This window comes from Aquarana catesbeiana, unplaced genomic scaffold (assembly GCF_042186555.1).
Source record: "Aquarana catesbeiana isolate 2022-GZ unplaced genomic scaffold, ASM4218655v1 unanchor233, whole genome shotgun sequence".
NCBI classification, from domain to species: domain Eukaryota; kingdom Metazoa; phylum Chordata; class Amphibia; order Anura; family Ranidae; genus Aquarana; species Aquarana catesbeiana.
Window position 1 is genome coordinate 717031 of NW_027362661.1, and position 14596 is coordinate 731626.

Consider the following 14596-nt stretch of genomic DNA (forward strand, 5'->3'; position numbering starts at 1 on the left):
CGGTTGGCTGAAATTCAGCGGGAATTCCACCCGTCCGTAAACCGCCTGATTTGTGACATGCCCACCAGGTGGAACTCGACTTTGTCAATGCTGCAACGGCTGCACATGCAGCAGAAGGCCGTCAACGAGTACCTGTGTGAGTATGGCACAACAACAGGCTCAGGCCTGTTTTTTCCCCATGCCAATGGCTGCTCATAAAGGATGCATGCACTATACTGTCACTATACTATGCATGCATCAGTGACACAATCCCTGTTGTGTTTCTGCTGGAGCAGACTTTGCATGGCATTATGGACAGGGCACTTGAGGCAGAGCAGCGGGAGGAAGAGGAGGACTTCCTTTCCTCTCAAGGCTCGCTTTATGCAGACACCATTGTTCCTATACCACAGAACACACAAGAAGAGAAGGAGGAGGATTCTGGCAGTTTTGGAAGCATTGAAACAGAGGAAGACATACATCAAACAGTAAGAGATGGTTTTCCATTTGCAGAACAATTGGGAGTAGTACGTGGCTGGGAGGAGGCAGTTCCAGATACTATAATCCTCAGAGACACTGAGGAGTCTGCTTCTCATGCCTCTGCAAATTTGCGGTGCATGGGCTCCCTCATGCTTCAAAGCCTGCGAAAGGACCCAAGAATATGTGCCATAAAGGAGAAGGATCATTATTGGTTGGCAACCCTCCTTGACCACCATTACAAGGGGAAAGTCTCCGAAATCATCCTGTCCCCACAGAGAGTGCAGAAGATGAAATCTCTTGAGGACACCTTAAAGAGGAGTTTATCTAATGCTTTTCCCGACTCTGGTAGGTTACAATGTCATGGAAAACGTAGTTTTGAAACTTTTATTGGTCAAGAGAGGAGCGGTGGAGAAGGCGGCCGCCTAAGTGAGGCATTTCACAATTATCTTAGTCCTCGCCACCCAGGGCTGTCAGCTTCCACATCCCATCGGCAGCTTCTGCATCACATGGTGGATGATTATGTAGGGGAGAAAACAGAGATGGAGAGCTTTTATGTTGATGATCCACTGGCTTACTGGGTCATGAGGATAGACCACTGGCCAGAACTTGCCCAGTATGCAATTGAGCTGCTGCGCTGCCCTGCATCCAGCATGTTTTCTGAATGGGCATTCAGTTCTGCTGGAGGTTTTGTTACTGATAATAGAACACGTCTGTACACAGACTCGATGGACCGTCTGACATTTTTCATAATGAATCAGTCCTGGATTACCAGCAGTTATGAAGCCCCTGATGCCGATGTCACAGATTAAGTGTTTTTGGGATGTGGAATCTCTGCAGGACTTCTAGGCTGCCTAGTTGATTTAATCAGGAAGAGTTTTTTGGTGCAGGTTTCATGGGCACAATTAACACCCAAAGAGACCAATTTTTCTGCACCTGTTTGACAGGTGCATATCATTGCAATTTGTAAGATTTGCAAGAGTACCTCTATAGGGTTACGGTGTGAAGGCGCAACCGACGCCCAAAGACCAATTTTTCCGTACCTGTTACTTCTATCCAAAGTCTGTGGAAGAGACACCAGAAATTATCCAAAAAAATCTCTAATCTTGTCCCCAGTGCACTACATTGTGGCCTCATAATACAGACTGGCTCCCCAAGCCGTTGCTTACAAAATAAAGAAAGCTTGCAGTAATTATTGCTGCAGCAGTTTCTACACGCAGTACAGATGTGCCAATTTACAGGTAGACTAAGGGGACCCCCCAGGCAGTCTATTGAAAGGAATTTTTAATTTTTATGCTTTCACTTTAAGCATTAATAAATCACTGCTCATTTAAAAATGACATCTTTTACAAACTTTTTTTCATTGATACATGTCCCCAAGGCAGTACCCGGACCCCATAACCATTGTATGCCCAATTACTTTGAAATGGGCACTTTTGATTTTTCACGTTCGGGTCCCATAGACTTCAATGGGGTTCATTATTTGCTTCCCAGCTATTGTGATGTTTGAACGTTCTGGTGTGAACCGAACAGGGGGTCGTTCGGCCCATTCCTAGTGGTATGCATATGCTGTGTGTGATAAATAATTTGTTACTATGACAATTTTGAGAAAAAAAAATCTTCATTTTACAAAGAATTGTGGGAAAAAATTACAACTACAAAAAACTCACCATGCCTCTTACTAAACACCTTGGACTGTCTACTTTCCAAAAAGGGTAATTTGGGGGGTATTTGTATTTCCCTGGCTTGTTAGTGTCTCAAAAAATGAGATGGGCCATCAGTACATCAGGTGTGATCAATTTTGAGAGATTGGCACCATATTTTGTAGCAGGGGTGGACGTACAGGGGTCACAGGAGTCACCATGGTGATGGGGCCCCATGCTGCAGGGGGTGCCCTGTATGCCTAGTTAGGAGGAGTGGCAAGGGCAGCTGAGACCGAGCTCCCCAATCCTCAGCCGAACCGTAAATCAGCACTACAGGGAGCTCAGTCACTCTGTTTACACCTAAAGTGTGTGTGTGTGTGTGTGTGTGTGTGTGTGTGTGTGTGTGTGTGTGCTGTGCTGTGCTGTGCTCTGCCTCCCCCTACAGTGCAGTACCTGGCAGGAAGAGGAACAGTAATATCGTTTTTTAAATGACTATCTATGTATGTGTGTTTATAAATGTGTGTGTGTGTGTGTGCGTGCATGTGTTTATATATGTGTGGTCATATGTGTGGGTATGTGAATGTTTGTGTGCATATGTGCATTTATATATGTGTATGCATGTATGTGTGCATGTGTTTATGTGTGTGCATTTATATGTGTGTTTGTGTGTGTGTGTGTGTGTGCACATGTGTTTATATGTGTGTGCACATGTGCATTTATATATGTGCATTTATATGTGTGTGTATGTATGGGATGGGGAGATGGCGAAAGTATTGAATTTATTCTTCTCCTCGGTCTTCACGAGAGAATCGGGGGGCTTCAGTAATCTAAACTGCAGTGTTTATCCTCATGACACATCACAGGAAGCACCTCCATGGTTAACAGAGGACAGAATTAGAATTAGACTTGGGAAACTTAACATTAATAAATCACCTGGACCAGACGGCTTGCACCCGAGGGTACTTAGGGAACTGAGTCAAGTAATTGCCAGACCATTTTTCCTATTTTTTACTGACAGTCTACTGACTGGAATGGTACCAGCTGATTGGAGAAAAGCCAATGTAGCACCAATATTTAAAAAGGCCCAAAATACATCCCTTGGAATTACAGACCAGTTAGCCTAACATCAATAGTATGCAAGCTCTTGGAGGGGGTGATAAGGGACTATATACAAGATTTTAAGATTTTAGTAATGAGAACGGTATCATTAGCAGTAATCAGCATGGATTCATGAAGAATCGTGCTTGCCAAACCATCTACTAACATTCTATGAGGAGGTGAGTTGCCATCTAGATAAAGGAAGGCCCGTAGACGTGGTGTATCTGGATTTTGCAAAAGCATTTGACACAGTTCCCCATAAACGTTTACTGTACAAAATAAGGTCCGTTGGCATGGGCCATAGGGTGAGTACATGGATTGAAAACTGGCTACAAGGGTGAGTTCAGAGGGTGGTGATAAATGGGGAGTACTCAGAATGGTCAGGAGTGAGTAGTGGGGTCCCCCAGGGTTCTGTGCTGGGACCAATCTTATTTAATTTGTTCATAAACAACGTGGAGGATGGGATAAACAGTTCAATCTCTGTATTTGCAGACGATACTAAGCTAAGCAGGGCAATAACTTCTCCGTAGGATGTGGAAACCTTGCAAAAATATCTGAACAAATTAATGGGGCGGGCAACTACATGGCAAATGAGGTTTAATGTAGAAAAATGTAAAATAATGCATTTTGGTGGCAAAAATATGAATGCAATCTATACACTGGGGGGAGAACCTCTGGGGGAATCTATGATGGAAAAGGACCTGGGGGTCCTAGTAGATGATAGGCTCAGCAATGGCATGCAATGCCAAGCTGCTGCTAACAAAGCAAACAGAATATTGGCATGCATTAAAAAAGGGATTAACTCCAGAGGTAAAACGATAATTCTCCCGCTCTACAAGACTCTGGTCCGGCCGCACCTGGAGTATGCTGTCCAGTTCTGGGCACCAGTCCTCAGGAAGGATGTACTGGAAATGGAGCGAGTACAAAGAAGGGCAACAAAACTAATAAATGGTCTGGAGGATATTAGTTTTGAAGAAAGGTTGCAAGCATTGAACTTATTCTCTCTGGAGAAGAAACGCTTGAGAGGAGATATGATTTCAATATAAAAATACCATACTGGTGGTATGGTATGGATAGGGAGAAAACTTTTTCGCAGAAGAGAGTTTAATAAGACTCGTGGCCACTCACTAAAATTAGAAGAAAAGAGGTTTAACCTTAAACTACGTAGAGGGTTCTTTACTGTAAGAGGGGCAAGGATGTGGCATTTCCTTCCACAGGCGGTGGTCTCAGCGGGGAGCATTGATAGCTTCAAGAAACTATTAGATAAACATCTGAATGATCGGAACATACAGGGATATAAAATCTAATACTGACATATAATCACACACATAGGTTCGACTTGTGTATTTTTTCAACCTCACCTACTATGTAACTATATATGTGTATGTACTGTATGTGTGTGTGTGTATTATGTGTGTGTGTGTGTGTGTGTATATATATATATATATATATATGTCTGTGTGTGTGTGTGTTTATGTAGTTTATGTATGTGTGTGTGTGTGTGTGTATACATGTGTGTTTACATTTTATGTATGCACTTTTAATCCTGACCCCCTATATGGGTACAATAAGAACAGATTTATTTTTACCGCTTGTTCTTAATACCAGCAAGGAAATGTCAATCCTCTGAAAAGCATTCGATGCTCAGATCGCTTTTCAGAGGCATTTGACAGCTGGTAAAGAGGCAGTGTTGTCTCCTCAATGCATCATCACCCCCTAAATGCATCATCACTTTGCTGCGTGCAATGCACACAGTTGCGGGGTGGTTGCAATGCAGCCCCATTCACCTAGGGGTATACTTCAAGGCCGCCCTGACTGGAAAAAGATAGAGAAACACCGACATAGAGGAACCCATCTCTCCATTTTCGGAGAAGCGGGGGGGGGGGGGGAGATCGGTTCCTTTATATGCAGCCACCCCCACAGCTTCTCCTTTCCAGCTTCTTTCTGTAGCCCCCTGTGTGCTCTCCAGCCCCCCTGTGCTTTTTCCTGCCCCCTCCCTTATCCCCAGAGCTCTGCAGGGTTCTCCTGCCGGCTGCTGCAGGAATCTGTCAGGATGAAACCTTCTCTGAATGGAGAGTCAGGGATCCGTACTGATCCCTGACTCTGTCTATTCATAACTGAGACATAGTAAACTGCATTTCTTATGCTTCAGTTTATGAATGAAGGGGAAGCCTCTGTACAGAACTCTTCCTGTCCATTCATTCTGTGCTACTGAGACTCCAGAGAAGGAGATGGTGGGCTGTGTCCTCAATCTCCTTTTCCTGTCTCAAAGGTGAAACATCAGAGGTCTGTTTAGCCTCCTGATATCTCACCATAGCCCCCCAACAGGGCTCCTAAAAATGTTTAAAAAATATTGAAAAAAAAATGAATAAAACAAATGGTAGAAAAATAAAAAAAAACTACTGACACCAGTGGTAGAACTACCACACAAACTTCACACTTGTGACCGGGCCCTGGCGCTCCGCCACTGGTCTCAGAGGGAAGGGCCACGTCCGGGGTCATGGGGATTCCTTCATGGTTTCTTGCATCGGGTCCTGAAGGTTCTAGTTATGCCACTGGTTTGTAGACTCTATAACTCTCACAAAGACCAAATAATAAGCACTTATTTTGGTTATTTTTTTACCAAAGATATGTAGCAGTATAAATTTTGGCCAAAATTTATGAAGAAAATTTAGTAATTTGCAAAATTTTATAACCGCAAAAAATGAAAAACCCAGAGGGGATCAAATACCACCAAAAGAAAGCTCTATTTGTGTGAAAAAAGGACAAACACTTCATATGGGTACAATGTTACATGACTGAGTAATTGTCATTCAAAATATGAGATCACTGAAAGCTGAAAATTGGCCTGGGCAGGAAGGGGGTATAAGTGCCCGGTGGGCAAGTGGTTAAAGTAAAAGTTTACTAGTATTGTGCATTATATATAAAATTATTATATCCATGAAAAAAAGTCTCATCTTTCAGTACTACTTTAATATAAAAGTCCCCTCTCCCCCCTCTAACCTCCATATATCTTCATGTGTGACTCCCAGGTAAAATCCCCATATATCCTACTTCTGGGTATTGAAAGATTGGAGGGTTATTAGATCTCATCACAGGATGGACTGTGGAGGTCTCATATGTAGAGCAGTGCCAACGTCCTATTTTAAGTCTTAGAAAAAAGGAAGGGGGGGGGGGTAAAAATACCCAGGAGAACAAAACAGATGGACTTTGTAGGCACCAATCATAAAAATCAATGTAAACTTTTATTTATACACAAATTTAAAAAGAATCACATAAACGTAAACATTTTTAAAAAAACGCAGTATATTGCGGAAATTGGTATTATATGTCACTACATAAATGTATGAGAACGGATTGGGGAATAGCCCCTATACCAGAGGGAGGGATAAACCCCTTCCGTTCCCATTAAATAACCTCAAACTGATATAGCTCGGTATGGCTCTACATGTTTCGCAAATTTGAATGCTTCTTCAGGAGCTTGTTTGGGTTACCTGTAATGGGAAATAATAGAGAAGGACATACACCAAAAAACAAACATACAGTAGCATATTAATATTATTTTTGCATAAAGACTTTTCAATAGTGTGTCTCAATCAGAACCACTGAGTACCGTGAGGAAGCGATCCCAAGGGCCCAAGATTCAACACGCATAAGGTGACCTGTGATAACATGCGGGGACGTGTCTGGTAAAGAGATTTATATCACCAGTAGACTCAAGGGGGGTAGTGAGCTAGAGAATCCCAACTGTCCAAAAAAAGGGGGGTAATAATAACCAATGTACATCTGTGGTAAAACCGGAACATTCATATGTAGAAGAGAGCATAAGGCACAACTAGATGGGGGGTGGGGGTCAGGGAGGGAAAGAAAGAGAGAGAGGCAAGGAGAGGGGGGGAGGAAAAAGGGGGGGGGAGGGAGAGAGAAAGGAGAAACCAAAAAGGGGGAATAGACAGAGGAACTGGGATATAGCAAGTAATGTACCAGCCAGAGTAAATGGATCCGTCTTCAGATCAGGTAGAGGTTATGGATAATTGAAAAGCCATGCATTCAGAGACAAAGCCTCCAATGACCAAGGTGCATAAGGGAATCCAGAGACTGTAATCTGAAGATGTAGATAATATCTAATTAGCCAATATTGAGACCAGCTCCTTATAGTGTGCCGTTATACCAATAAATCAAATGGCATAAACAGATCCTCATATACATGCTAAGTACAGGTATGCCTATAGGATTAAATAATTGCACATGAAGGACTGCTCCTACCTTGTAGGGTAATACAGGTGAGCAAGTCTTGTAAACAGCATAAATTAGCTACTTGCTTGTAAACCTGGCACAAAATAGATCTTGACTAACATGGCTGCAATAGAGCTCTGATCCGATCCCAGCAAGGAGCTATCTAATAAGCTCCCAGGACCGCCATCTATATTAGGGAGTGAGAGAAACATCAGGTTTCATCTAGTTGCACAAACAGAGTACAGCTACAGAGCATTAAGTTTAGATTTGTATAAATCCAGCATACTCTTACCAGACAGCTTGTGTTGTTCAACAGGTGACACCCAGGCATCAGAGCGCCATGGAGGGTAGTGGCGTGGTATAAGGCTGTTGCTGACAGCCTTAAGTACACGTCCCAATCAGGTGTGTAAGACATGCATCACCTGATTCGGCCAAACGGAGCTGCGCACACACGCACATGCTCAGTGGTCAGACAGGCCTCTGTCTACTTCTGGGTATATTTAATATTATATATATGATATAAGATATATTACTTTCACTATTTCACAGTATAAATGAATCCCTTATAGCAGTGATTATCTGCTGTTTTTGTACTATAAAGGACTATTTTTTAACCCCATCATAACAGATGATTACAAAAAAACTCATGCTGCTGCTACTAAATGTCCTATGCTGGCCATACACGGATCCATTTTTGGACGAGAATATTCCCACAAATATTTGTATGAAAATTATTTGTACATTCGATGAATGGACGAGTGTAGTTCGGAAATTCCACTTGCTTTTAACATTCAATTTTAAAATGAATGTAACTTCTGAGCAAAAACCACATACACTATTTGAAAATTTGTTTGATGGAGAAAAGATTTCTGTTCTGTTACTTCTAATTTTCTGAAAATGAACGCCGATTTGACCCCACTAATGGTTAGAAAATTGGATGAATGTTTTTTTTGGAAAGATAAAATGAGTTTGTGTACGGCCAGCATAAGTGACATCAGGTGCAGGGAGCTTGTACCCACCTACCTGTCTATGACAAGGGAGTCTGTCATCCATCATATTATATTACACTCCTGTCTGATCATCTGCAAAACAGCGTTTTACGTCTTTTTTATATTTTAATAATGTTGATCTCTGATTCTGATATGTAGCAGATTCTCCCTCTAATAATACATCTATCTGTCTGTTATTCTCAGAGTGGATTAAATATCCAACTATATATCTGGATATTTATATTTACTGCTGTATATAGATATTCAAGAATATTAACTAAATTATACACCAACCTTTTTTTGAGGTTTTTATCCAATTAGTTGATTAATCGAAACCATAATTGGCCATCTAATCAGTAATGAAAATAATCATTAGTTGCCGCCCTACAGATGACCCATTTACTAGTTACCTTGAGGGTGGAATTGTAAGATCCTCAGAGACAAAGCTGCCTGATGTGGGCGGAGTCCTGGTTTAGGGGAACCAATCAGCTCATGTCTAGTAATAATCTTTTTATCTCTATTTTAGTAGATGGACGGGAGATGAGGAAAACCTCAGAGGATTGTCTCACTTTGTCTCCAGATTGTAAAGTAGAAGATGAGGACATCACACAGTATAGTCCAGGAGAAAACCCGACTACCTCAAATGTCCATCCGGCACCACACAGTGTAGATGGACCATCGTATTCCTCTTATCCTGAGGAACCTCAGACTGTGAGGGACGGTGCCGTCCTTCCAACAGAGAAGAAGTTTTCCTGTCCTGAGTGCGGGAAGTGTTTCCGTTTTAAATCTGATCTTAATGTGCATAAAAGATCTCACACAGGAGAAAAGCCGTATTCCTGTCCTGAATGTGGGAAATGTTTTTCAGACAAGTCCAATCTTTCCACACATCAGAGATCTCACACAGGGGAGAAGCCATTTTCCTGTCCTGAGTGCGGGAAATGTTTTTCCGTCAAGTCCAATCTTTACACACATCAGAGATCTCACACAGGGGAGAAGCCGTATTCCTGTCCTGAGTGCGGGAAATGTTTTTCACAGAAGTCCAGTCTTTCCTCACATCAGAGCTCTCACACAGGGGAGAAGATGTATTCCTGTCCTGAGTGCGGGAAATGTTTTTCACAGAAGTCCAGTCTTTACACACATCAGAAATCTCACACGGGGGAGAAGCCGTATTCCTGTCCTGAGTGCGGGAAATGTTTTTCAGTGAAGTCCAGTCTTTACATACATCAGAGATCTCACACAGGGGAGAAACCCTTTTCTTGTCCTGAGTGTGGGAAATGTTTTTCATTGAAGCCCAATCTTTACATACATCAGAGATCTCACACAGGGGAGAAGCCACTTTCCTGTCCTGAGTGCGGGAAATGTTTTTCAGTGAAGGCCAATCTTTACACACATCAGAGATCTCACACGGGGGAGAAGCCGTATTCCTGTCCTGAGTGCGGGAAATGTTTTTCAGTGAAGTCCCATCTTTACACACATCAGAGATCTCACACTGGGGAGAAGCCATATTCCTGTCCTGAGTGTGGGAAATGTTTTTCAATGAAGTCCAATCTTTACAAACATCAGAGATCTCACACAGGGGAGAAGCCGTATTCCTGTCCTGGGTGTGGGAAATGTTTTTCACGGAAGTCCGGTCTTTCCACACATCAGAGATCTCACACGGGGGAGAAGCCATATTCCTGTCCTGAGTGCGGGAAATGTTTTTCACAGAAGTCCCATCTTTACAGACATCAGAGATCTCACACGGGGAAGAAGCCACTTTCCTGTCCTGAGTGAGGGAATTGTTCCTCATTGAAGTCCTGTCTTCCTGTACATCAGGGATCCCACACAACCCTCGAGGTGTATTAGTGCCTTGAGTGCGGGAAATGTCTTCTATATGAATGTTGCTGGACATCACAGCTCTCTGTAAGAAACAGTTCCAGGGGTGTGGACATTTTTTTTTAAAAAAACGACTTGTCCGAGGGACTGAATTGGGTCCCAATCTCCTTGTCCCTCATCTACCAGAGAGCTCAGCAGTGGTGTGGGAGTTCATTGAAAACTACAAGCCGACATCGACAAAGGACAGAACTCTGTGAATCAATGGCACGGCCGCACTCTTTTCATAAAGTGACAGTCGGTACGGGGAACTTCTCCCCACACTGCTGTCACACAGAGGACTCGGATCACTGAGCCGCTGCAGGAACAGGAACACGTAACATCTTCCCGAAGGTGAACGTTTCCTTTAACCCTTTCACTGCCAGAGATGGTTTTGCTTTTTTTTTGCCCACATGTTTAACCATTTCAATACCGGACACTTTCACCCCCTTCCTGCTCAGGCCAATTTTCATCTTTCAGCGCACTCACTCTTTGACAATTGTGCGTTCATGTAATACTGTATTCATAAGACATTTTTAGCTTTTTTTTCCCAAAAATAAAGCTTTTGTTTGGTGGTATTTGATCATCACTGGGGTTTTTATTTTTTGTGCTACAAATAAAGAAAGACAAATTTAAAAAAAAAAAAGAAGTTTTTCTTTGTTTCTGTTATAAAATATAGTCATTTTATAAATAAGTAAGTTTTCTCCTTCACTAATGGGCACTGATGAGGCGACACTAATATGCAGCACTGATGGATGGACACTGATGAGGAGGTACTGACAAGCATCCCTGATGGGCACTGATTGGCATCACTGGTGGTCATCACCGGCGATCATCACTGATGGGCCTGTACTGATAATCAATGCTGAATATCAGTGCAGATCCCCCTGTCAGGAGATCCGCTGATCGGCTCTCTTCTACTCGCGCCTTGTCAGCATGAATAAAGAAAAGCCGATAACCGGCACTTCCTGGTTACGATGTGATGAGCTTTGATTGGCTACAGCTGATCACATGGTAAAGAGTCAACGTCATAGGCTCTTTACTGAGATTGGAGATGTGTGTTAGAGCGACTCACCACACCACCGATCGATGTGCGCCCGAGCGACTTATTCTTCTGGATGTCATATGACGTCCACTCAGGATAATGGAACCCCCACCTGGCCGTCATTTTGCTATAGACCGGGAGTTAAAAAATTATTTTATGCCTAAAGATTATAGAGAACCCCCAAAACCTGATTTTCTGAAAGCAGACACCCTAGAGAATAAAATAGTGGTAGTTCCAATTTTTTATGTCACACGATATTACTACAAAAGTCTAGTAAATGCAAAATTTCAGTCGAAAACACAAAAAAGTTAATTTTGGGGGGCACAAAAACACAATAAATTACCCAATTTTTTGGTAAAATATAAAAGCAGAGGTTGCACCAAGTAAATAGATACCCAACATATCAAACCTTAAATTTGTGTGCGCCTGTGAAATGGTGACAATCTTCAGTACCCTATATTTTCTATAGGAAACGCTTTAAAAGCCCCCTATAGGTCATCAGTTTAGTGTTACGGAGGAGGTCTGGTGATAGAATTATTGCTCTCATTCTGGTGTGTGCGGCGATATGTAACCAACCAATCAACGTTTTCTGGTGTAGGCATCCCAATGTGTGAGTTTCTGTTTGTACATGTGTATATGTGGGGGGGCGGGTCTCAGATTTTTTTTTTGGGAGGGGTTATGTGCCTGGGTTTAAATTAGATTTTGTACAATCAAAATATATATTTTTTCATCACATAGAGCAGCCTTTTTCAACCAGGGTGCCTTGAGGTTTCTTCAGGGGCGCCTTGGCAAAATGCCAAACAATCGCCCCAAAATTGTATACAAGCCGGAGGGGGATGAAGCCTTTTAGTTATACAAAGCCTCAGGTTTTCATTGTACACCATTACAACCTTCTAGCTGCCAACCTCCTAATGACCAATGACATCATGAGCTGATAAGGAGGATGTCAGTTGTCTGAATATCATCCTTTTGTGACCCTCCCCCGCCTCTCTCTATCAGCTTTGGGGTCTCATTAGCTGAGTGATGGAGAAAAACTGAGGGAGAAAAGAAACATTGGAATACTAGTCAGTACCAGTTTGCAAAAGTGTATTTGCTTTGGAAGAATAATTGACTTATAACGTTGAGTGTCCTACACGTGTCGCTGTTGTTGCATTATGTAGAATTATTACAATAGCTTTTACATTTTAGATTGGGGCACCTCAAGACTGTCCATCATTTTGGAGGGTGCCTCAAGACTGTCCATAATTTTGGAGGGTGCCTTGACTGAACTAAGTTTGAGAAGCAGTGGCTCTTCCATCTGAATGTCCCATTCCTTTGTCTACTTCTTTTAAATATTTAGGGATTGTGGCACAGCTCCTTATTTCACGGTTTATGGAGACTAATCTGTCTCCAATTATTGGGCCTTTAGAGAGAAGGTACACAAATGGCAGAATTTGCTGATCACATTGATGGGACGAATAAATTTGTTTAAGATGATTTTTCTCCCTAAATTTCTCTATATCCTCTCGAACTCCCCGGTCTTTGTGACGCTACAGATTTTCAGAACCATTGACTCCATTATTATGGGATTTCTGTGGGGATCACGAGCCCCCAGAGTCTCTCTAGCAGTTTTAAAATTACCAGTTACAATGGGGGTTGGCCCTTCCGGACTTGCGCTCCTATTTGTTTGCATCACAATTGTCCTTTCTACACTGGCGACTTTTTCCCCAGACACCCAATGCCACTACTTTAGTGGAAGCAGCGGTTGCCACCTCGCAAGAAACCCTACTAAATATGGTCTACAGGAAAGGGATCCCAGGGAGGAAGGTGGGGTCTGTCATGGCGCTTCCTGGTAAAATATTCCATCTCTGTTCCCAACGGAGGAAGGATGGGCCCTTATGGCTATCCCCAAAAAACCCTATGTGGTGTAATAAATCCTTGGAGGAGTTTTCGTAATTAATAGACGGACAGATATGAGCAAAGTATGGTATAAAATATTTACATTATATATGTCTGGATAACGGATTGTCCACTTTTACACAATTGAGGGAACGATTTGGAATATCCAGGACGTGGCATTTCCGCTATGCTCAGCTGTGTCATGCAGCGGAGGCTCAGTTTGGGAACGGTGAGCATCAAATACAGAATACGGAGCTGGAGAAGGTTCTAATTGACCCTGATTCAACTAAACAAATTTCTAGATATTATAGGGAAGTGGGTCCTGGGACCCTGGGGTTGTTATCCAAGGCCAGGGCTCGGTGGGTGACTATTGTGCCGGAGTTGTCTGAGGAGATATGGCAGGAAGCTCTCAATACTTATCTTTTATCTGTCATCTCTTCCACGGACAAGATGTTTCAACTTTAATACCTTCACCAGATGTACTTTAAGCCAACTAGACTATACCGAATGCATAGGAGGGACTCTGCAGTCTGTCATAAATGTATGGGGATGGAAGGGACCTTCATCCATATGGTATAGGAATGCCCTAGAATAAGACCGTTATGGTCTCAAGTGACTGAATTTATTTCTGATAACTTTGGACTACCTAATATATGTTCTCCCTTACGTTGCCTCCTGGGGGTCTTTGACCAGGAGGAGATGAATGTATACACTAAACTGTTCCTTAGGATCTTATACTTTGGAGTAAGTAAACGTATAGCCTGGCGCTGGATCTATGGAGAGCAGCTGACAGTAGGGATGTGGGTAAAAGTAGTAAATGCGGATGTACTTTTATATAGGATGATGTATGAGGCCAGGGGTGCCCCCAAGAAATTTAGGAAGGTATGGTTTAGATGGGTGGACTCCAAGAACACACAGGAGGAAGAAGGGACCTTGAGTTGTGGATGTACCTAAGGCGCTTTTCACACTAAGGCGCTTCTAAACTGCCAGTAAAACACTGAGAGCTTTTGAAGAGTTTTTCAGGCGATTTCGAAGAGCTTTCCATTCATTTCAATGGAGAGGGGCGTTTCTTCACTGTCCTGCCAGAGCACTGCCCCAGTGTAAAAGCATTCATTGATTTTAATGGAAATAGGTTTTCGTGAGCTTTTCAGGTGCTTTTTTTAGCGTGAAAGTGCCTGAAAAGCGCCTCAGTGTGAAAGGGGTCTATGAGCGTAATCCCAATGGCAGAGTTCAGCCAGAGGATGGGAGTATGAGCACAATGCTTGGACAAATGAATATTGAAGTTAGAAGGTTGTAGCAGGATACGTAAAGCTTTATCCCATTGCCATGGTTTTCTAAAATAAACATTGAAATCCCTGGGGGGGGGGGGGTTGGGTTCTGCCCATCACTGAATAGGGAGGGTTGGT

The 14596-nt window shown here is 42.7% G+C and overlaps 1 protein-coding gene across 4 annotated transcripts in view; it reads left to right on the forward strand.

The window, feature by feature from the left end:
- The window catches only part of LOC141121843 (uncharacterized), a 215238-nt gene that overhangs the window by 32835 nt on the left and 167807 nt on the right, over positions 1–14596 (forward strand). Inside the window, exon 7 of one of the 4 annotated variants that reach the window (XM_073611584.1) lies at positions 8943–10845. The exons of the other annotated variants lie outside the window; for them this stretch is intronic. Coding sequence (XP_073467685.1) covers positions 8943–10189 — 1247 coding nt within the window. The 3' untranslated portion in view covers positions 10190–10845. Of the gene's footprint in view, positions 1–8942; positions 10846–14596 lie in introns of those variants that run through there. 4 annotated transcript variants of the gene reach the window in all.